At 39.5% G+C, this 24,292-nt stretch overlaps 2 protein-coding genes across 3 annotated transcripts in view; both read right to left on the bottom strand.

Moving 5' to 3' along the window:
• Nucleotides 1–24,292, bottom strand: part of LOC146517529 (uncharacterized) — a 149,371-nt gene that overhangs the window by 71,318 nt on the left and 53,761 nt on the right. The window lies entirely within an intron of this gene.
• Nucleotides 1,985–24,276, bottom strand: col9a1a (collagen, type IX, alpha 1a). The gene is made up of 32 exons (XM_085164350.1): nt 23,866–24,276; nt 23,179–23,253; nt 22,675–22,713; nt 22,530–22,592; nt 20,144–20,197; nt 19,950–19,985; nt 19,690–19,713; nt 19,192–19,245; nt 18,961–19,014; nt 18,773–18,805; nt 17,908–17,964; nt 17,780–17,833; nt 17,634–17,687; nt 17,472–17,525; nt 16,311–16,364; nt 16,176–16,229; nt 15,951–16,004; nt 15,502–15,555; nt 15,346–15,399; nt 15,216–15,260; nt 15,044–15,097; nt 14,778–14,831; nt 13,472–13,525; nt 11,119–11,190; nt 8,886–8,921; nt 8,738–8,782; nt 8,453–8,485; nt 8,009–8,155; nt 7,642–7,696; nt 7,270–7,458; nt 5,691–5,768; nt 1,985–2,858 (listed from the first exon to the last, which is right to left on the bottom strand). The coding sequence occupies exons 1-32, from the start codon at nt 23,938–23,940 to the stop codon at nt 2,653–2,655; spliced, it is 2,064 nt and encodes a 687-aa protein (XP_085020476.1). The 5' UTR covers nt 23,941–24,276; the 3' UTR covers nt 1,985–2,652.

Consider the following 24,292-nt stretch of genomic DNA (forward strand, 5'->3'; position numbering starts at 1 on the left):
CCAGGCAACATGATTCTGATCTTTTATTCTTCAGTTTGGGGGAGTCCACATGAATTTTAGCCTCAGTTTCCTGTTCTTGGCTGACACGCGTGGCACTCAACGTGATCTTCTGTTGCTGGAGCCCATATGCTTCAATATTTACAAAAGCTGTAACATTCGAGTTAGTGTCTTACTATTAGTTCAATGCAATCGGGCCCAATCTCCCCTGACCTCTGACACCAACAAGGCATTTCTATTCATGGAACTGCTGATTACTGGATATTTTCCTTTTTAGACAATTGTCTGAATGCTTGTGTGGGAAAATCCCAGTAGATCAGCAGTTTCTGAATTAATTAGGGCAGCGTGTCTGGCACCAACAACCAATACACATGAAAGTCACTCGAATCACCTGTTTTCTTCATTCTGATGCGCCGTTTGAACGTCAGCAGGTTGTCTACATGCCTAAATGCAATGAGTTGCTGCCATTTAAGTGGCTGATTAGATATTTTTGTCAAAGCTTTGAAAATGAGCCTGTAGCGGTCCGCTACAACCTCTGGTGTACGTTTTGGAATAACTTTGAGAAAGGGTATTCAAAACGGGGGAGGACACAGTGAATTTCAAGTATACGCAGTATACAGAGATGGGCAGTAACGTGTAATCTGATTACTTTTTTCAAGTAACGAGTAAAGTAGGGGATTACTATTGCAAAACAGTAATTAGATTGCAGTTACTTTCCCGTAAGCATGTTGCGTTACTGTGTTACTAAACCGTGATTTTGTTTGTGAGAGTGTCTCACGACAGTGCCGTGGCAACAGACGTGTGTAGATCAATGGATAATGTGGAGTGCAGGAGAGAGTCTATCCATGCTGCATTTAAAGTTTGGAAGTACTGACATTACTTTGAGTTTGTTTCCGTAAAAAGTGACACAAACATTAGCGTTCGCTGTTCACTCTGCGTGGGAAGAAAACTTCTTTCTACAGCAAAAAATTAAACTTCAAATCTGAGCGAGCACCGAGCAAAAATTCTAAAAGAAACCCCCAAATCCTCTCGCTGACATGACCTCTGCAGCACCGGGCAAACCTCCACATGCCCCACTCCTGCTAAACAGGTGACAATAGCTTTAAGAGCGACAGGACTTGGTGCCACTGAGTCTTTGATTTCATTTATTTATTTTTGCTGCGTTTTACTTGCATCTATTTGAAAGAGTGTAAACACAGAACATTATTTTATTTTGTATGCTGGAATATGCAGAAAAGTCGGTTTAAATGTTAAACAAATGTCTTCAAGTCAGAGAATATTGCATATAATTTAATTTTTGCTTGATGCATAAAGTTAAAAGATTAAAACTAATCAAACAAGTTTTAAAAAGAGACTTTTTCAATTTTATATCCAAAAAAACAGATTTGGGTCTATTGCTTTATTACAAATTCAGGTTGTGTATCCTGTTTTTAATAAGTAACTAAGTAATAAAGTAACTAATTACTTTTGAAAATAAGTAATCAGTGAAGTAACAGGATTACTTTTTGGAGAAGTAATCAGTAATTAGTAACTAATGACTTTTTTCAAGTAACTTGACCAACACTGGCAGTGTACGCAACTGTTTATATTCAGTTAAAGGAAGTCAAAGGATTAAAGAAAATTAAAACCTACCAAAATAGTTTGGTTTGCACTGGTTTCAGTAAATGAAGATAAAAGTAAAATAAAAAATAGGTGAAAGCTTCGCAGAGACTTTTCCACCTAAAATTTTAATGAAATATTTGAAATTTTTTAGTGAGGAAACAGGATGCAATATCAATGACACTGTAAAAGCACTCATTTTAGTAAGCATGGTTAAGCGCGTCTTCATGAGATCGGCTTTCTGATACTTTTTAATCCTTTTGTCTGAATTTGGTGTGTTTTAAAGTAACAAACAGCTTTGAGTTTTTCATCGTAGTGATTCAAATTTACATTTTGTTTTAAGTGCACTTCATTTTTATTTACTTGCTCATACAAAACATGCCAGGGGTTATCAAAATGTTTTTATTTCCCTCCTTTGTACAACTTGAAGATGTCACGTCGAACCTTGATATAATAAATAAGAAGTCATATAAAACTGCCAGAGAGGTTTTCAAACATGGCCAACCTCTAATCAAAACCACACAGAGACAGAAATGATCAAACATTCTCCTACATTAAGAGCAAAAAGCACAAGTGGGGATTTAAGTGGACAACCAACAAAGATACTCACAAACTAATGTATGTTTTTCATCAGTATAATTTGCATATTGACACATTTACATAAACACACAGAAAATATTGCCGTGTTGTTTGAATGGGGCTAGAAGGTTTGCAGAGGGAGCTTTTAATTTCTCAAAAATAAACCCTCCTTTTACTTTTACAGTACAGAGATGGCAAAGTTGAGGTAAAAAGATTTTTTTTTGTCATATAAAGGAGTTTCAAAAGCTGATGGGTGTTTTTCAGTGTCCACCCTAATATGACTTTATAACCACAAAGATGGCTTAAAAACAAATCTAGTTCCAAATCAGCTGACTACATTTAAAAACACAACAACACACTCACACATACACACACACACACACCAAGCTTCAAAACTCAAATGGACACATTTTCTACAGAGTTCTAGTTTCTCCTCCACTCTGTCAGCTTTCCGCCCAATGCAGCTGTGGTCCCTCCTCACATCTCAGTGGGACCTTTCATGCTGGAGTCCTTTGCCGAAACCGGTGATGCCACCATGGGAAGGATGCACTGCGACGGCTCACAGTAACTGTTCAAACCAGGAGGACCAGGAGGTCCGGGAACACCAGCTGTACCAGCAACCCCACGAGGTCCCCTCTCTCCGTCACGACCGTCTCTGCCGTAAGCTGGTCGACCAGGATTGCCTGCAAACAGAATGACAGAGGATCAGAAGTTAAACATCCACGTGTTTCTGTAATCATCCTATAGACTACATTGATGCAGCCCCTGGACCTGACTCTTTACACTGCACTGTGATATTGCTATGCCCACCTTCTTTCTATGACTGGTTGTCAATAAATTCACTCTATTTTACAAGATCGTGGGTTTAGTTGTGTTTACTAAGCACTAATTTACAAATTTTTGCAATACAGTCCAGGAAGATTATCCATAAACCTTTAGTTAGTATGTCAAATGTAATGATTGCACAAGAGCAGTGCAAAGAAAAACACAAAATATGAGGAAATATAAATATATCCAAAAGTTTCCCATGTTCAGTTTGCATAGAATATCTGCCTTTGTCAACTATGTGGAAAACCTTAGGCCAAGTATCCAGTCGTAGTCAAGTGCTGTGAATTTTTGCAGCTTCTCATTACACTTAAAATGTGTCATGTTTGGCACTGCTGGTATTAAAACTCATGTATCCGATGAATATCAACAAGTTACTAGACCCTGGGCATCTAGAAAGTTCTAAACATGATGTGTTAAAGCACTTCTGTAATAATTAACATCATTATTTGCAGAGTAAAGTACACGACTACAAAAATGAAATGAACAATTTTTAATCACTATAACAATCAAGTCAGTTAAACTTGTGGTCATTGATCTGGTCAGTTTAGCAGCAGAGGGGGTTGTCTGTCAATAAGCTTCAGCTGCTTTTGTGTTTGTGAAATTAACAACAGGGGAACTAGAGGGGCAACAATGAAACAACCACCAAAACAGGAATGGTTTTGAAGGTGCAGGACACTGGCATTTCTTTTCTTCACTTGTTTTGCATACAGCTAGGGGCACTGTCACTATGCTAATAGAGCCCAGTTGGCATTTGGCATACACTACCAGATTTGGCAGATCTGCTGGTGTCCTGTGCTTTTCACAGATAAGAGTAGGTTCACGCTGAGCACACGTGAGAGAGATGAAAGGATCTGGAGAAGGTGTGGAAAACATTATTCTCCCTGTAACATCATTCAGCATGGTTTGGTCTGAAAAGGCACACACACCCTAGAGAGGCTAGGCAACAGCACCCTTGGACCAACTGTCGGACCCTATGCTGGTGCAGCGGGTCCTGAGTTCCTCCTGATGTATGACAATGCCCAACCTCATCTGACAAAACTTTGCAGGAAATTTCTGGAGAATGAACAAATTGATACCATTGACTGACTACACGCTCACCTGACCTAAAGCCAATAGAACATCTTTGGGACGTCATGTTTCGATCCATCTGACACCACGATGTTATATAGAGAATGTCCAGGAGCTCAGTGATGCCCTTCTTCTCATCTGGGAGAAGATCCCCAGGACATCGTCTATCAGGCCTGCGTGGCGTGCACAGCAGGCATGCACATGGGAGTCGTACAAACTACTGATTACTATTTTGAGTTGTTCAAATAAAATTTACACAAAATGGTCCAGCCTGCCACATCATTTTTACACTTTTTTTCTTCTGCACTCATTCCCGTCAAGCGATGGGATCCTTTAACACATTACCCAGTTTATATCAGTATAAATGTCCAGCATGATTTTTTCCCCATTAAGATCTGATGTGTTTTCAAAGTCTTCCTTTGAACAGTTGTTTTGAGAAGTGTACTTATTCTCATAAATATAAACTATTTAACTGTTTTTATTTAATGTGCACCCTTTCTTTGAATTGCAGAGCTTTCCATGCCTCTAATTAAAAAACAATTTTTGCAATGACTGAATGCAGCATTCACGGTGTTAAAATTATAATATTATTAACCTATAAAATTTTATGCACTCGTGAGGACAGAAAAGGATGTTTTTGCTGTTAATTAATATAAAAGGTTTTATGTAATTGAGCTCAGATCTGTGTTTTTTTTTTGTCCACCATTATTGTTCATCCAAACGGCATTTTTCTTTTGGACAATATTACATAATATTTTTTTTTATTTATTTATTTAAGACAGTGCATGTTAATGAACATAAATGTAAAAAAAAAAATTACATGAATGTAAACATGCCAGATTATAGCCAAAGGCTAATTTCCATCTGTTGTCCTTAAACATAAAAAATAGACATAATAATTCATAAAAATTCATCATTCATTCATAATAAAAACTCCATCACCAAACTTACACATACACACCGTTCTGTTCCCAAATAAAACATTAAAACTATACAACTCATACATGATCACACACTTGATTTGTCCATAACCAGTTTTTAACCTGTGCCTTAAACAAATTGAATGTCGAGCATTCTCTAATGGGTTGAGGAAGACTGTTCCACAGATGGCCACCCTGGACAGAGAGGACGTTCTGCCCAAATGCTGTCCGTCTGTGGGGTATAAACAAGTCTCCTCGGATTGTAGCTCGAGCGGTCCTGTCTGAGCTTTCTTTATGCCTAATGAACTGCTTTAGTGGTGGTGGAGCAAGGGAGTGTAAGAATTTATAAATTAGACACACTCTTTTAAGTTTCACTAAGTTATTGAAGTTCAGTAATTTATGTTTTTTTAACACATGACAGTGGTGGTGGGAAGTCGGTTTTTTGTCAAGTAGTTTTAAACTTCTTTTATAAATGTTTTCAATAGTTTTAAGTGTTGTTGGACAAGCAAGTGACCAGGACGTCAAACAATAGTCCATATGAGAGATGATCATTGAGTAAAAATAAGTTTTTGCAACATTCATATTTAAATTATTACGTATATGATTAAAATTTCGATTATTAAATTTAGATTTATTCACTACCTGATGCTTGACTGAGACATTTAGTTCATTTATTCTATGAACAGCTATCTCAATTACCTGGTAAACCAGGTCCACCTGGTTCTCCTTTGGGTCCTGTCGTTATGGGTCCCCTGTCCCCTTTATCACCCTGGTCACCTGTGGGGAGGAGAAGTAATTATCACCAATGGGAAACACATAATTAAAGTTACTATATTTAGCTGTGTTTAGCACGAGGTTCAAACTCAGGCTTCACACCACATCTGGTCCCTCATTCAGATGATTTATCCCTGAGGAGCTACGGGTCAAAACAACATGAATATAAATGACTGTCAGTTAATTTCGATAATCCCACAGGCTTGCAGTTTACAGTCGTTTGCTTTTATTTTTCTGATTCAGTAATAGTAATCCTCCTGATAAGCTCCAGATTTCCTCTGTCTAAATTACAAATACATCATAGCTGTGTATGTCAATACTAGAGTTAAGCACGAAAGATTTAATTTTGAGTTTGCATGTGATTCCATGTTTGGTTTAACCTCTCCTGTTTTCATATATATGCACCTGAAATGCACACCTCTGTCAGTGGTTTCCCATTATTTTTGAACCGATCTACAGGTGGCAGTAATGCACCAAGAAACTCAGTGATGCACCAAAAAAAGGCAGAGAATAAGAAATGTGCTATCATATAGGGCTGGGTATCTCACTGATTTCTAGAATCGTGAGATACCCAGATGTTTCGATTTCTAGAATCGAAACATCAAAAACAAAAGAAAACCATTAATCAACACATGAACGTTACCTCTGAAGTTACAGTGGTTTTATTAGAGACACGGCTAAGCGTTTTGCATTTTGCATAATTTTAAAAAGTTTAAATTTGTTCAGTATTGAACGGCAGAAATTAGGTTTTCTTTTCACAAGTATGTAAATGGGAAAAAAACAGCCGCCGACAGCGCTGTAAACAACGGGAGACTTGTGCGTAACAAGCAAGCGAATAATGAAGAAAACAGTACAGAGAGAGAGAGAGAGAGAGAGAGCTGTGGTCGAAGCAAAACAGTAAAAGTAAGAAGGAATTCATGACAATGTTTATGTGAAGCGTAGTTTGGATCTTCTTTTGCTGCTGCTTCAGTCAGTTTTATTTTTATTGTTTGAAGAGAGATAAAACTAACAGCTTTAGAATCGGTGCAAAAAGGGCGTAAACACAAAGCGCGGAGCCGCCGACAGATCAGAATTGGCGAGCTGTCGGCTTTCAGCCCCGACTGTGAGAAAGGCGACATCTCACTGATTCTGATCCGTCGGCGGGTCCGCGCTGTGTGTTTACGTCTTTGTGCAGAATCCGTGTTCCTGCTCTCATTTACTGTTTTAGCTGTTTGGTGGTTGTTGAAATTTTGTGAGATTTCACCAGAGATTCTGGCATTTTGGGCAAAATAAATTTATATTAAAAAAATCGATTCAGGATTTTAATGAATCGATTTCACGTTATCCAAGCCAGAATCGATTTTAATCGATAAATCGATTATAAAAACCCACCCTACTATTATATGCTTGTTAGCAGTGACTTATCACCAACTGAAGTCAGACAGTTTTGCGCTCTTTGTGCTCACTGGACTTGCACATTAGTTGCGCTACTCCAACAATCTTCAACTGCCAATATAAAGCTCACCCTTAGGTCCTTTGATTCCCATGAGTCCAGGTGGCCCTTTCAGACCAGGCAGACCTCTTGATCCGGTGTGACCTGGGAAACCATTCTCTCCTGTGGGGCCTGGAGGTCCAGGTGGGCCTGGAGGACCGGGCATCCCACCAATACCTGACTCAGGCCTGGTCAAGCTAGCTGCTAGCTGGGCAAACTGATCTGTGACCCAGGAGAATTTTCTTTTTTAATTTTCTGTGTTAATCAGCGGATATATAGATGTAAAATAACAAACATTTTGTGTTTGCCACAGATTGGTTTGAAAAGCTCTTTTATCCAAATGACTGTAAAGCACACTGTCTTCAGTAACTACACCTAGTGGTAACCAGCCGATAGAACGCTTACCTTGCATTACCCTCATGCAGACTTGTTTGATGTGTGTATCTGTTGGTGATTTTCCCTGAACAAACAGATCGTTGATAGCGATGAGTGATGGTTAATGAGGAAATTCTGGTGTTCTCAAGGTGTTTCTTGAGAAGATTGGATATTTATAGTCTCATTAAACATTCTACAAAAATACTGAACAAGTATTTTCCATTGAATACTAATAATAAACACTGGATGTATCATATTCCCTTTCTCCAACAATCCATTTATTGAAAATTCAAAATAACAAGCATTGTATTCCAGTTGAGCGAACATACTGTTCAATAATCAACCATGATTCAACAGAGAGTTGTAACAGAACAGTACAGAGATAAAAATTTCTCACCGCTGGTCCCTGTATTCCCGGCAGGCCAGGCACCCCCATGTCCCCCTGCATGCCACGGGGTCCTGGTTGGCCCAACTTGCCCTCTTTACCTGGCAGTCCTCGGCTGCCCTCTGGTCCTTTATTTCCCGTCTCTCCTGGTGGGCCTAACTACAAAAAATAGCAGCAAACAGATGACTTCAACAGAAAAAAGGGAAGAGAAGTGGGAATCTGTGGAGTAAGATGGAAAACACTGGACAGAATAATACAGGTGCGTAAATTTTTGATCAATCTAAAAATTTAGGTGGGTTCTCATTTTTAAGAACGTATAAACCATAATCGTCAGCGAATATTTCACTTTACGCGTAAGGAAGCTAGCATATATGAAAGTTTACCTTTTTGAACTAAGTTATGGGGAAAAAATCTGCAATATTTAAGGATAGGATACACTTGGTTAGATGAACATACCGATCCTTTCTCTCCAGATTCTCCTGGTTCACCCTGAAAAAAAGGAAGCAGGCGTAAATAACTACATGCATGCAGAAACATCCAAAGATATTTCTACCAGATACGTATCATATTTTATTATTCTGCAAAGCTGTGTCACTTTGTCACAAAGGAGCATTCCCCACAACAGATTTTGCAAACTCAAGTGATTCTTGACACTGTTAACAACCACATCCTTCTTAATAGCATCACTGCGAGCATGTCTGTTTTCGAACTTCTTGGTACTTTCAGTAGTCGATAACTCACCACATCTCCTCTCTCTCCTGCTGTTCCCTCAGCTCCTGGAAGTCCCTAAAAATATTAAAATGTGCAGATTATTAGCTCAAATCCCACTCTGTGATCTGTCTAATAATAATGATAATGATATTACAGTTTAATAAATAAATAAAAATACCTGGTCTCCCTTTGGACCATCAAGACCGACTGCACCCTGAGAAAAACAAAAAAAGCAAGATAATTATTTTTGGTAGTATGATAGTATTAACTGGAAATAAATAAATTTAGTGCACCAATACCCACAATAATCCAATTTGCTAATCTAGATCTGATCCAGACTTCATTCATCTGATTGAAGCTGCCTGAGTCAAAAAAAGATATGATTTAAATGGACCTGCATTAGGACAGTGTGGGACATTAGATCAATTATTTATTAGTCTAAGGAGCTTGGAAAGAAAAGCGTCTGGACTTTTTGTCTGGATCAGTTATTTATTATTTTTCAATGAATTTTTAATAGAATTGTCATTTTAGTGTGGTAACCCATTCTGACAAATGTATTTGGAAAGCTAATCTGAAGCCATCTATCAGTTGTATGTGCAGTATTTCCTGACTGGCGCCTGATACTGGTCGTCTGCAGAGTCACAACAACACTCCATCAGCCTTTTTTCAACTCAGGGGTAAAAACACACAATTGCTCCTGCTATAAAGTTTTATACAAAACTTCATCCAATTCACCTACTTAGTTCCAGTTACACCAGAAAGCCTGCAAACAATAGAATTAAGGATTTGTCTGGGAAGGTTCTCAGTGATCCAGGTCATCGTAGTCTAAGGAGCTTGGAAAGAAACGTGTCTGGACTTCTTTAGGTTTCCGTGGAGACGTTTCACCTCACATCCGAGAAGCTTCTTCAGCTCTAAGAGCAATTGGTGGAGAGTCCCAGATTTTAAGCCCTATGGGAGTGTCCCCCAACAGGGCCATGGACCCCCTATTGATCCCCTACCTAATCACACAAGCCAAGGTTTCGGGTGGTTAATACACACTGTAAACATTCTCTATGTTTACAGTGTGTATTAACACTTTGTATATTCTCCGCACACCCTCCAACCCACCCCACCCCCGCAAGTGATCAGCTGATCTGACTTCCTCTCTGCTCTACAGGTCTGAACACGAACTGAGCAGAGTGAAAATGTCTTGTTGGGTTTGCACGCACCTTTAAAGAGGATCATTTATATCTGTTTGCTTCTTTTGATATCAGCAGATCTCAACCATATCCCCACACAAATTCAATTCCCATATTGTTCAACAAAAATAACATTAGTGTGCAACTTAATAAGTAGAGTGAGGTAGTGCTGTGAGCCACGGTACATGTGACTCCTTATTAGGGATGGGTACCGGTGTCCGGTGCCATGATGGCACCGGTTCTGACATCAACGGTAGTAACCAGACCGAAAAGCAGCGCACATTTCGGTGCTTCATTTCGGTGCTTTTTTTTCCTGAGCTGTGACACACTTTGAATTCTAGCCAATCATTTTACGTTTCCGAGGATAGTAGGCGGGCCCAGGTACGTACGTACTTTTAGAGCAGAGCTACAGATTAAAAATGCCCAAGACGAAGCAGTCAAAAGTCTGGCTGTACTTCACAGCAAAAGATGCAAACTCAGCAGCTGCAACAAGTGCTTTAAGGTGATACTGTGATACTGTCAAAGGAGGTAACACCTCAAATCCGATGAAACACCTGGCGACGCATAGCGTTTTTTTTTTTAAAGCAGAAAAATGCGCCGTATTTGATAGTTTGCTGCGAGACCTCACACCGAGCGCATCTCCTGCGGGTGTGGTGGTGACGGATGATGATGGCAGCAGCAGCCGTTCTTCTCTGCGTGAGTAGCTTCATGATGTTCGTGTGTAATTTACGTTCAGTAGGCTAACCACGTTATTACATTAATGCATGTAAGGTGAACTAGCAAACATCATCATAGCTACATGCGGCTGTCTTCTTGTTTGATGGCAGATACTCCCTTCACCCTGGCCAAAAAGGCTAAAATGACTAAAGAAAAAGTGGAAAACAGTTAAACATGAGAGGTTTTTGGACAAAGTTTGTTTTTGTTTAAGCACTGCTTCCAGCCAAGAGTGATACCATATATGCCCTATAGCTGCAGAAAAGGCTAACATTGTTATCTTTTTACAAAAAAACAGCTGAACATGAGAGGTTTTTGGACCAATTTTGTGTTCTCCATTCTTTAAGCACCGGTTTGAGCACCGTTTAAGCACCGGCACCGTTTCAAAAGTACCAGTTTGGCACCGGTATCGGATAAAACCTAAACGATACCCATCCCTACTCCTTATTTTGGACTGTTGCATTCACATGACTTTTAAATCAGATCTGTTTTTGTCTTGTTTCATTTTGTGTCTCTTACCCTGTCTCCTTTCTGACCACGGAAACCAGCAGGGCCAGGGAGTCCGGGTAGGCCTGGATTTCCTTTGCTCCCCTATTTTTTTTTTAAAATAGCCACACACAGAAATAACCTGCTTTTAACATATAATACACACACATTCAGAATCACAACACAGAACACACTGTGTGAAGCCTAGAGCAGGTACCATACCACCCCCAACTTAATCTAACCATATCTACAGGGAAAAAAACATTTCCAGCTTTACATCATTCTGAACCACAGGCTGGACCCACCGGCACCCCAAGCATCCACCCTCCCTTGGATGTGTTAGGGGATAACATGTGGGGATGTGGGCATTCCTGGGGAACAGAGATTTCTTTCAGGGTTTCTCAGGTTATTTTCCTGCCCTGAATCCCCCCTGAGCTGCAGAAAAAATAAAAGTCTGTAACACAAGAGACCATTCATGCCCACTCACCAGTGGATTAGAGACTTAACTGCAGGGACAGGCGTTCATAAAGACCTTCAGCTCTTTATTAAAAGCACAAAAACATGACTCTGCTTTCCTGCAATGAATATCTGAGCAGATACAAGGTTTTTCTTTACCGGATTATTCTCGTGTCGAATAATACTTTCAGGATGGATTGTATTTATGAACACTGTGTCTGCTTGGCTTTCAGTTTCGAGGCGCTCATTTCTTACTGATTTTTGCTCTCCCAGTAACAAGCAAAAAAGACCAGCGTGTACTTTTCTCAAGGCCCATCAGACCTTGGAAATTACTGCGTTCTACTTTTTTACCTTTTTTGCCTGTTTGAAGTTATCGTTATCTGAACATTTCCTCTCTGTACAGCGTCTCCTGTTTCTTTTCCCACAACAGCACTATCATAATCCTGTTGTTTTTCACTCAGACGGACTCGGTTCTAACAAAAAGCATTGCTTTTAACCCAGATTTGTTGATTTGTCTGTCTTCCAGCAGGAGATTTCAGGAACTGTGCATTTCAATTAAATACAATTTTTCTACCCTTTCATGATCTAAATCAGAGTTTTATTTTCCCACTAAATAATTAACATAAATAAATTCTTCTGTGGACATTCAGCTCAGATCCTTAAATCGTGTTGATGTGTCAGTATACTGCCAGCATAATAAAAGTATAGATACCTGTTGATGTCCTTTTTACATGTATTATTAAAGCCTTTCCAGTCTATACAACCCTTGTGTTTTCCATCAGTATTAGGACCAAAACAATATGTCAGCAGCTGCAGCTTATTGCAGATATATTGAGATATTTTATGTCTGGCTACTGTATTTTGACACTCCAGAATGTTTTCAGATTGTTACTTTTTGTTCAAATCTTGTGACAAAACAAAACAAAAGAGAGAAAATGAAAATGAAAACTATACACACACACACACACATATATATATATACATATATATATATATATATATATATATGTATGCAGTGGTGAAGCAGCCCTGGATTGTCAACATAAGACTTTCACTTCATGTAGCTCAGGGTTTTGTGTTGAGACCACACTGAGAAGTGGACTATACGTAGGTTAAAACTATATTTCTATCATCTATCTAATGTTTATTTAATATGGATGAACTTCTGATGCCTTTCACCTAAAAAATATTTGTACAAAATTTCAAGTTAGTTGTGATGTTGGGCGGCTCACCTGAAAAATCGACTATATTTTGTTGTGAGTTGCCTAATTTTGAAGATATCCGCAGTAAAGATATCCTAATACATCTGAAAAAATCTACAGCAAAATGTCTTTATAGAAACCAAAATCTACAAATCTGTTTGTGAGCTCTTTGGACTGTTTTTTTTCCTGTCTGAATCCACCAACCCAAAGGAGCATTAGCAGGAAGCTAATGATACAGCTCAGTTTTCATGAAGTCAGACGGTTGCTTTCTTGTGTTCAGTGATGTTCACTAAGAGATAAAATAGTTTTCACTCCAAAAAATCTAGATGAATAACTAGCGCTACGTGCAAAAAAAGTATATGTACCATCAAGATTTCTGATGATTTTCTGTTATTGTCACATATATCTCAGATTTCGGACTAAACTAAAAGCCTTTACTCAGAGTGTGACTGTTGCACTGGGAACTACTGTAAATGAACGCAACAAAGATCACGGAAGTTACAGTAAAACCAGGACTGGCCAGAACCTCAGCAAGCAAGCAATATTGATTTTAGCACATTTCCCAGACAGGACTCTTTGCAGAAAATAAAATCTCAAACAAAATTTTTGAATATCTTACATTTAAGAAGAATCTTACTTGTGTTACTGTGTTAAATTCTTTTTCTCCCATATTTTTTTTCAAAACATAATGTCCCCAAGAGAAAAGACGGCTTTCCCTCAGGTCTTACCCTGGCTCCTAATAATCCCGGGGGCCCATCGGGTCCTGTTTCTCCTCGTCCACCCTAAAACACAGAAGAGCTATGGTCACATCTGGAAATACAGACAGAAGTGAGTCAAAAGGCAAGTGAAATAAACAAAAAGACATTTTCATGCAGTTTGGTAACTTGTCATGTTTGATATACTGTATGTGATTATATTTTTAGGTCAACTGTCCTGTAGCTATTACAGGGAATCTTTTATATCCTTATCGTTTACAGCTCATTATTTTTATAGTTGAACGAGTCACCGTATATAAACATCCGTATTTATCATATATCCCAGTCAATCCTCTGGGTTTGACTGGGATATTTGACTTTTGGCTAACAGATGGTACGCTCTCCTTCTGATTATAAATCTATAAATGCATTTCTTCTCTACATGACTGTTTGCTCTCAATTTTTCTTTCAAGAAATATCATTTAATCAAGTTTGAGGCAGCGGACTTTGCATCTGTTTGTGTATGTTCTGAATGGAGACCAGCATAGGTGCACTGTTTCCCCTCTCATCTCATTTATCATCCTGCTGAAGTTACTGTTAAGATAAGATAAGATAAGATAAGATAAGATAAGATAACCTTTATTAGTCCCACACATGGGAGATTTGTTTTGTCACAGCAGAAAGTGGACAGTGCGAAAGTTATATAGCAAAAATTAGAATACAATATGAATGATATACTGTGCACAACTGTACACAATAGAATAGAATGAAATAAAATACTATATACAGTAGAATAAAATAGAATAAAATATACAATAGGATAAAAATAGAATACAAATTCTATATACAACTGAGTAAAAATACAACTTTGTCAGAAAAGAGTATTGCACTTAGTCTTATTGCACATGTGTGTGTTTGATCAGCTGCCTCTCATCTCTTTAATCTTACTCTACTGAGGAAGATGAACAGTTACTTACATCATGGAGTTTCCTTTACTCTGTAACAGTTAGCTTCCTCTGTTCATATTGATCAGATTTACAGAGGCTATAATACTAAAGCTTCTAACATAAAATAACAAGGCTCAACCAATTTCTTTAGAAGTGTTTGCACCGTGCCCTGCAAGTAGGCCATGTAGGCAAAGCTAACAGGTGACTGCTTGTGGCTGTTGTGTTTAGCCCACAGGAAGCTGGAAGTCAGGACTTAGATGAGAAAAATATTAGATATTGGGGCATCATGAATGGCTGGAAGCAAACGGGAGGGGATCTTCCGGTTTACGGAGGGAAAACAACTATTTTGGAGGTTCAAGTGAAAACCAAGTACATGAATTTCAGAGACTTACTGGTCCTCCTCTGAGCCCAATGGGTCCCACCTCTCCTTGATCACCACGTTCACCCTAGTGAACAAAATATCAGACAAGATAATCATCAGAGCTCCAAAAGGCAAGAATGTTTGTCATCTACTCATAGTAAAAGTTATCTGACTAATCCATTAGTTGGTACCTTTAACCTGGTAAGGTACAGTAGTTTGTGCTTTTACATGCGTCTATTGAGACTTTTGCTTAACAATTTAATGAACCTGATGCATCTCGCCTTGCTTCAAACTTACTTGTTTCCCTGGAGACCCCATCAGACCAACAACTCCTGGATCGCCTGTGTTACCCTGGTGACACAGAGAGACAAACAGAACATCATTGGCTCATCTTACTGTGGAACTTCTGTCTTTTTGCAGACATACTTTTGTTTTTCACGAGGTGTTGGTACAGAAGCATTGATCATACCTTTGCACCTCCGTGTCCTTTTTGACCATAAGCTCCCGGCAAACCCTACATGAAGAAAATTCTAATAAGTGAAAATATCTGGGTCAAGAAAAGATGTTAATGAGGAATCAGGCTGTCAGACGTCACTTACAGGAAGTCCCTGTGGGCCAGCATCACCTGGAGCCCCATTTTTTCCTGGAAGACCCTAAAAATAAAAACAGTTGAACTGCTAAACACCTTTATTGTTATTGTATTATTGTTGCTAAAAGTAATTCCTTATTAATTAGATATTCATTAAAACAGTTACCTTGGACCCTGGCAGTCCAGGAATTCCTTCACGACCATCTGGACCAGGAAGGCCCTGTTGGCGAGATAAGAGGGATCTCATTACAAAGCTTATTTCATACAGATACATTTAAATCAAAGTTCCACAGTAAGAAAAAGAGGAACATGTTGTATTTGGTAGAGAAGGAATATGTGTTAAAGCTATTTAAACCCAATACGGTCAGCCATGATAGCTAAACAGTACAATAAGAGTGTTATTGCGATTAAATTCTGAATTCTAGCAAGAAAAGACGCAGGAAAACTCGTCCATAGAAAACAGGTGGGAAAGGAGGATAACAATATGAATTCAACAGACAATGGTCGGATGGCTTTAGAAGTAGAAAACAACAGAAAAGCAGGTCAGAAAGAAGACAGAAGAAACGATTCATTGACTGATTGATTCTAGCATGTATAAGACATATCTGTGCTCACAGGGTCTCCTTTTGGCCCAGGAACTCCTCTGATTCCTGGTGGACCTCGGTCCCCCTATGAAATAACAAACTGCAATTAACTGCAAACAAATTCACATGATGACAGGCCTAAGTTCATTTCATGCTAAGTTCATACTGGGTGATGTATTTCAACTGGAAACAGAGAGTTAAAAGAAAACTTGGGCTGATGCTAAATTTCTTTCTTTTTTTTTATTTGTGATCTTACCAGCACTCCTTTTGGGCCGTTCTCACCAATGGGTCCTCTCTGACCTGGATCCCCCTAAAAATGGTCAGTTTTCATCAGGATTTTATCCGAGTAACACAGAGGACCGTGCAGAGATAATAGTAAGCTTCCACTCACCGGACCTCCCTGGATTCCACGAGGGCCTATGCCGCCCGGGTTTCCACGAGGTCCCTGTTTATAGTAACGGAAAAATGGACATAAGTCAAATTAAGTTAATACATTTTTTTTCTATTAATAGTATACATGATTCACTTTCCAGTGCACGTCTTAGATCATGAAATTACTGCGTTTTGGGTCTTTTAGGCTGTATTGGATAGAGACCGTGTAGAAAGACAGGGAAGTGGGGAAAGACTGCAGCAAAGGGCCGGGGGTTGGACATGAACCCAGGGCTACTGCTTTCCTGGAGTCATGACCATATGACTCCAGTTTTAACCAAGTTACACTGGCTCCCTGTGAAATTTCGCATTGATTTAAAATTCTTTTATCCACTTATAAAATCTTAAATAACACTGCCCCTAGCTATTTAACAGATCTTCTTCATTTGTATAATCCTATAAAAGCACTAAGATCTTCTAACCAGATGCTCTTAATGCAACCTAAGTCTAGGTTGAAAACCAGAGGCAACCTTTGCTATTGCAGCTCCTAGACTGTGGAACAACCTCCCTATTGCCATTCGCTCTTCTGAGACTGTTCAGTCTTTTAAATCTCGTTTAAAGACCCATCTTTTTACTCTGGCTTTGATGTAAGATAGTTTGATTATCATTTGGTTGATTTCTATGTTTGTCTCGTCTTGCGTTGTATTTGTCTTATTTTATTTTTTATTTTATTTTTTATTTTTAATTTGTGAAGCACTTTGATCAAAACTGTTGTTTTTAAATGTGCTATATAAATAAATTTTGATTTAATTTTTTTTTTTTTGATTGATTCCATCCATATGGCATATGAGTGCCTGTATATCCCACTGAGCTAAATCAACACCATTACTGAGCTTTATTACTAATGTTTTTTGGGAGAACATGCACTCTCCTCACAGAAACTCAGGGCCTTTTCTCTTGAGGCAGCAGTGCTAACCACTGTGCTGCCCCTTTTCATATAATAGTTTGTAAATACGTCTGTAGCTATGGACTACAATAAGCAACTTGCACAAACTTCCTTACGGGTATTTTTTTTTTTTTTTACATTGGACTGTCCCTTAATATATGCCCTGTTGGCTCAAACTATACTGTTTACGTTTACAAATACAATCCATGAAACTGTATGCAGTGTGCGTCCTCTCACCCTGTCACCTTTAGAGCCCATTATTCCTGGGAGGCCTCTTGATCCAGCTGAGCCCTAGAATTACTCAGCAGATAGAGGAGTGTTAATATGTTTGACTGCATGGAGCAATTTCTGTATGCATTCGGATTTTTAGGGTCACAAGAGAATGATGAAATAGTTTACTGGTAGTCCTTGAGATCCAACTTCACCAGCCAGTCCCTGTTCACCCTCATCTCCCTGAGAAATGAACGTCCCAGAAATGTCACGATTTGATATCAATGCTTAATTTTTTTCATGTAGTGAAAACTAAGATGTTAGCATAAGGTTACCTTGTGTCCTTGTCTTCCCGGCTCACCTGATTCACCTTTAACCCCTTTGTGACCCTGTAAACAGAAACTAATTGTTAGAAGTTATCAACAAAAAGCTAATTAAATATGCTAATAATTGATCAACTTACTTTCATGCCTGGGAGGCCAGAATATCCAGTAATACCTAAGGGGCAGGCAGTGGGACACTGGAAAATACAACAGCCTATTTGAGGTCATGGAAACGCCCTGCCACCAGGGGGCTCCACTGACAGCTAAAACAACGCTGTAATCTCACAGTCAAGATAATCAGCTTTTAAGATAAGATAATACTTTATTCTAGATTTGGGAAGGTCTTTTATTTACGGAGCCCCGCAGGGGACATGGGAGAAAAAAAAATTAAGACGGACTTTTGCGAGATCTCGCAAAACTAACAACTAACTAGTTGTAATATTACTCTCTGTAGTTGTAATATTACTCTTTCTGGGTCACAAAATACACTTTTAAGATATTTTGAGGCGTGAATGTGGTTGCGTAAACGTCAGATACCTGCTCGGTTTACAAGACGTCACATATTTGCAAAAGTGCTCCGACGTTTTCGGAGATCTGACACCCACTAGCTCGAAGGTAACGGGAGGTCGAGACCTACTACAGCCGGGAGGAACACCGCTTTCCCGGCACATCGTGCCTCGACCTCCCGGTCGGCTTCGAGCTGGTGGCCTCCGAAGAATGCGGCTAAAACTTTTGCGAGATCCCGAGTTTGTTTTGCGAGATCTTGCAAAAGATATTGTCTTAATTTTTTTTTTCTCCCATGTCCCCTGCGGGGCTCCGTATTTATTACAAAAGTTAAGATAAGAATATTAATAATATTTTGAAATTAACAAAGAAATGATAATTTTCCCGCTAATCACATCATTAAGTCTATTCATGTTCTGTTCTTAGTACGTTTCCCTCGTCTGTAAGCCAAATGTAAAATTGTGGTTTTACAAACAAATAGTTGCAGGTTTATCTACTTACCAGGTCTTTGCCTTCATAGACAGCCGGAGGCCCCTAGAAAAAAGTGCCGGAGCTTAAATCATCTTATTTTTATTTTCAATACAGACCTCATCTATACATTAAAATAAATTACCACATCTTTAACCTTTATTATCTTTTTTTTCCTGATGATGTTCATTAGCAGTGTACACAGAAACTGGGATACTTACTCTTGGACCACGAGGACCAGGAAGACCAACTTGACCTCTTCTCCCTCTTGCTCCCTGCAGCAGATAGATGTGTTTTTATTAATCAGTTGTGTAGTCACCAGCAGGACATGTTTTGTGATGATTGTTGACTTTGTTTGTACTGAAGGTTTTGGCTCCTTCAAAGATAAAAAACTTTTTATTCTACAAAAGCTAAGAAATTGTATTTAGGCAATTTATGATTTATATACTCACAGGGGGTCCTACTTTTCCCAGTTCCCCTGGTAGCCCATCGGAACCAGGAATACCCTGTTAAAAAATACAGCAAAGTAGCATAAACTGTTGTAAATGAGCTCTACTTCCACCTGTGCAACACTGAGCAGTTTTTAACAGAAGAACTGATCAATTCTAACAAAAACACGCCAAAATATTAGCCACAATAATAATTTAAACGCTCCCATTTGTGGAAATGACATTAACAAGACGATCAGATATTTATTATTTATCAAAGGAAGCCTTGCTTCAAAAAACATTGAACATTAGATTAACGTTAGATCTTTTCACCATACTCTGCCCAAAGAATAATATTGTATAAGAGCCCTGGAACTACAGAACAGCCTGTAAATGTGTTACAAAGTAACCACTCAGCTGCTGGTAACCACAAATCGGCAAACACTGATTTGTTTGTTTGTTTGTTTAATGTACATACTTATGCAAACCTGAAAAGGACTTAGAAATCAGCAGTGTACTCACATCAAGTCCACCAGGTCCTGCGCCCTGTGGGAGACAAGTCCTAAATTACAATGTGTCAAACTGAGAGTAAGAAATAATTACAAAGTTGCAAAAATTCTGGCTGGCTTTATTCGTTTTAGTCAAATTGTCTCAATGCACTTTTTAAAACTAGGTTGTACAAGATATAATAGGTAATAACTAAAATGAAGAAAGAGGTAAAATTTGCATTGAAAAGAAGCTAATATATATAAATCAATACATATTTGAATATCTGTACTTACAGGCTCTCCAAGGGGCCCACGTGCTCCAGATTCCCCCTGAAAACCAGCAAGAACAGAAATGTTATTTCACACGAGGACAGAGTACAGTATACTTGCAGATACGTGGTGCTACTCTATACTGTAGTGTGAAAAAACTGATTTAGAGATCTGAGCAACATGACTAACTGAGAAATATGTTGAGACAATAAACTTACTTTTGAGCCTTTTGGGCCCACGAGGCCTGGATCCCCAGGAGGTCCCACAGGTCCCTGTGGACATGAAACAAAGTACATTCAAATCTTGGCATGCAATAATGATATTTTAAATATATATTGCACTCTAGCTGCCATACCATTTCTTTCTTTTCCTATTGTTGTTTGGTTTGATTTCTGTGAGCGTGTGTGTGTATGTGTGTGTCTCACAGTATAGGACTGAGGTCAGAGAATTTATAGGTGGACTTGTGTAATAATAATAATAATGGATTGCATTTATATAGCGCTTTTCGAGACCCTCAAAGCGCTTTACAATGCCACCATTCATTCACTCTCACAGTCACACACTGGTGAAGGCAGCTACAGTTGTAGCCACAGCTGCCCTGGGGCAGACTGACAGAAGCGAGGCTGCCATATCGCGCCATCGGCCCCTCTGGCCGTCACCAGTAGGCGGTAGGTGAAGTGTCTTGCCCAAGGACACAACGACCGAGACTGGCCGAGCTGGGGCTCGAACCAGCAACCTTCCGATCACAAGACGAACTGACAACTCCTGAGCCACGATGTAAAGTGAAATTGTAACTTTCTGTATCCAATAATATACACTTTACTTTTTCTTATACACTTTACAAAAGCTCTGGAGGTCTCCTGTCATATCAGGCACCAAGACCTTAACAGCAGATCCCTTAAATGCTGGATGTTGGAAGTTGTAGCCTATGTGAATCACATTTGTTTTTCCAGTACATCCCATAGTTGCTTGCTCAGGCTAAAGTCCAGTCAACCCTGTGAATCCTCTTATGTTCCTAAGACTATTCTTGGAGAATTGTTCCAATATGTCAGGATGCATTAATATCCTGAAATAGGCCAATGATGTGCTTTGAAGTGATGGGTTTAGATTGCAGTAATGATTAGGTTAGTATCAAAGTAACATTCACATGAAAGACAGGACCTAAGGTAGCGCTGCAGAATGAGCATTCTGACAGTTCAATGACCACACAACACAGCATGCTGTGATGCCCTTTGTGTCCTGGCAATGTCACTTTGCATGCAACAAAGGGTGCTCAAGTAGGGATTGGACAAGGGTTTGCCTCACTTAGAAGCCCAGAATAAATAATGAGCTGGCCAAAGCAGGAGACAGAAACTCATCACACTTCATGAAGGCAGCAAAGAGCGGATTACCGGTAGTTAGAGCTATAATGAAAAGATCAGGGGGATGGCACCCTGAGATGAACTGCGAGAAGCAGACGATAAATAACATTGACAAAAAGAGAAAAGAAATGTTAAATATATGTGTAAGCCATTCATGGGATATACAATCAAGATACAAGATCCTTGGGGATAGCATAAGGGCTCTGATCATAGTGGCAAGAACCACCGATAAGCACCAAGGCAGAAAGCTATCACAGCCATCAGAAGCCATGTTGCAGGTTGGTCAAAGATGGCACCGAGACAGTCCGGCTCAGAGCAGCAGGAGCCTGGAGACTGACGAGTACCACAGGCTGAAGGAACAGCTAGAAATCACGAGGGATGATTGCTCCAGATTATGACACATGAGCCTGAAATAAGTCTGATATCGGGTTGAGGGTTTTTACATTCTTTAGCTCTTCCGCTGACTGCCTTCCTTATTAACAACATTCAAAACACTCCCCACTTGGTCAAAGGCAAAGGTTAAGAAATAAAATGTGTCAACACATTCAGTCTGTGACAAAGGGGTCCTTCTGTCTCAAAGCTGAAGGTCACAATCTCAGCAAATTTCCATTTCGTATTGTATTATAGTCTATATTCTGCTATAAGTAAAGGAAATTGGTGTAACTTCTGTTTTTAATTAATCACAGAGTGGTTGTGCAGGCTTGCTAAAAGAATTCAGTACATATAAAACTCTGAGTCTGTCAGTCTGTTCTCTGTACCAGCACCACAGAGGACAGAAAACACACTGTGACCATTCTGCACCATCTTTCCCAGCGTACAGCCTTCAGTCAGCCATCTCTGGGCAGCTGATTTCCCTGAACTCCTTGAGTAGTGCACAAAAAGACCCCTGTTTCTGTCAGTACGCTATTTGAGACTCAACCCTAAATAAACAGATTGATTTATTCAAGGGACGTTTCTTTTTCCTCTACACTTTTGCTCAGCTGGGGCCAATACAAACTGCTCCTACAGCAGCAGATCTGAATGTCTTAAGTCATGTGGCTCAGATCTTACGGACACTTAATACATTATCGCATTGGAGAATTTAAGACCTACTGGATCAGGTTAGCTGGTGAATTCAGAACTTAATAAAGTCTTTTATTTTGGTTTGGACTATAGAGACCACACGGCGAATGATTAAGCTATAAAACATGACTGCTGGACAAACACTTTACCAGTTTGTGTGTTGACATGTTGTCTTACTTACATCTGCCCCTGGGATGCCTGGAGCTCCAGGAGTCCCATCTTTGCCATTCTCTCCGTCAGCTCCCTGGAAGCAGAAGATTCAGCATTACTGATTTTATTAATCTTAGACTTCTGCGTGTGAGAAGAGAAACCAAAAACGGACTCACTGGTGCACCAGTCACTGTAGAGTCTTCTCCTCTGTCGCCCTGAAGACACATGAAGGAGATGATCCAATGAAAACTAAACATTCATCATACATAGAACTTTTTGTTTCATTGTCATTTATAAGGTGATCGATAAATGGCTCAATGCAATCATGATACCATCAAATGATTTCATTAAATGTGGATTTGAAAGACTGTCTTAAACTTTTTGAGCCCATAGCAGGCCAGCATCCAAATGAAAAGGCAGACTTTCAGTGCACAATGTATGGCACACTTTAGATTAAGACTAGACTAGATTTAGACTTTCTCTTTTTCTGTAGGGCAGTTCTTCTGAAAAAGGTCAACAAGCCCTGCATAAATACAACTATACCATGATTTAGACAGAGAGACAGACAGAGCTTTGTTATTGTCGGAGAACATCAGCTACTGTTTGGTTTCACTGTTCACTGAGCTGATTAATCCTGGAATAAAATTCAGTACAAAAGAAGAACCAAAAAGCAGACTCACATCAATACCGTCCACTCCGGGCACTCCAGCTATCCCGGGTGGCCCTGGAGGGCCTCTGGGACCGACTGGGCCTCTCTGTAAAACAAACACAGAAATCACTTTTTTTTAACTGAAATCCATCTCCAAATACCAAGCAGTGCTGCTGCTGCTGCTAGTGTGAAGGTAAGCTCACACAGAGTCCCATTGTCTGCGTGATGTGAGTGGCTAGGTCACAGAACCAGGTTTCCTATTATTCCACCTAAGTAACCGCATGTGCTCAGATTACTGCTGCCCTCTGGACTTCACTGGTGCCAGTTGCGATCACTGGGATGAACTGACTTTAGAAAAACCTAATCAAAAACACTGAAATCATTCATTTAATCATCAATACAGCATGTTAAAGTACAGTAGCCTTAAAGTACCGTGCATTTTGCAGTAACTGCATTAGGGTAGTTACGTTTCCACCTAAAGTTAGAGCACAGAGTTAAAGAAGAATATTTAACTCATAATGAGATTACTTAAAGTGCTACACAAGTATATGAAATACAGCCGAGTAAAAACTACAGTTAGAAAGTGTGCTCCTTTCTGAGTCGTAAATACCTATAAAATATACCACATCAGCTCTGCCACATGAACACATAGGACATTAGGACTTTAAAAACGTTTGCAGTTCAGAGAAGAGAAAAAAAACCTACGCTTATCTCTCACCTGAGCGGAGCAAATAAACACAATTTGCAGTAAAAGCACCAACAAAGATTCCCGACAGATTCTTGGCGGAGCCATGATCTTCCTACGGACCGAGGAAGACACTGAAAGTCCCTTTTTTGCAGATCAAATGGGGCTCTCAGACAGTCCACCTGTCAGCGTCCCCCCTGACTGAAACCCCACCGCCTGTTGGAAGGGGAGGATGTTAGAAAGTCCTGATTATTTCTGAGAGGCTGAGGCCGGCCGGAGGAGGAGGAGGAGGGGTTCCCTGCACACACAGGGTGGGACGTACTTCCCTTTACTTGTAAAGGTTAAGCTGAATGTTTAATACACACACAAACTAACTGTGACATTACTTTGGTTCTTATCAGTAAATTGCTACATAAAACATAACAGCATTCTGTAAAGAAAGATGCTTTCATTCCACTTT

The sequence above is a fragment of the Neolamprologus multifasciatus genome, chromosome 6 (assembly GCF_963576455.1).
Source record: "Neolamprologus multifasciatus chromosome 6, fNeoMul1.2, whole genome shotgun sequence".
NCBI classification, from domain to species: Eukaryota; Metazoa; Chordata; class Actinopteri; order Cichliformes; family Cichlidae; genus Neolamprologus; species Neolamprologus multifasciatus.

What these genes read in the sequence shown, in the direction of transcription:
- col9a1a (XM_085164350.1), bottom strand. Translation starts at nt 23,940, where the DNA reads ATGGCTCCGCCAAGAATCTGTCGGGAATCTTTGTTGGTGCTTTTACTG. An exon ending in CTGGCCTCCCAGGCATGAAA is followed by an intron (nt 17,834 to 17,907) that starts GTAAGTTGATCA and finishes TTCTGTTTACAG; the next exon opens with GGTCACAAAGGGGTTAAAGG. An exon ending in CTGGACTGCCAGGGTCCAAG is followed by an intron (nt 15,400 to 15,501) that starts GTAACTGTTTTA and finishes TTTTATTTTTAG; the next exon opens with GGTCTTCCAGGAAAAAATGG.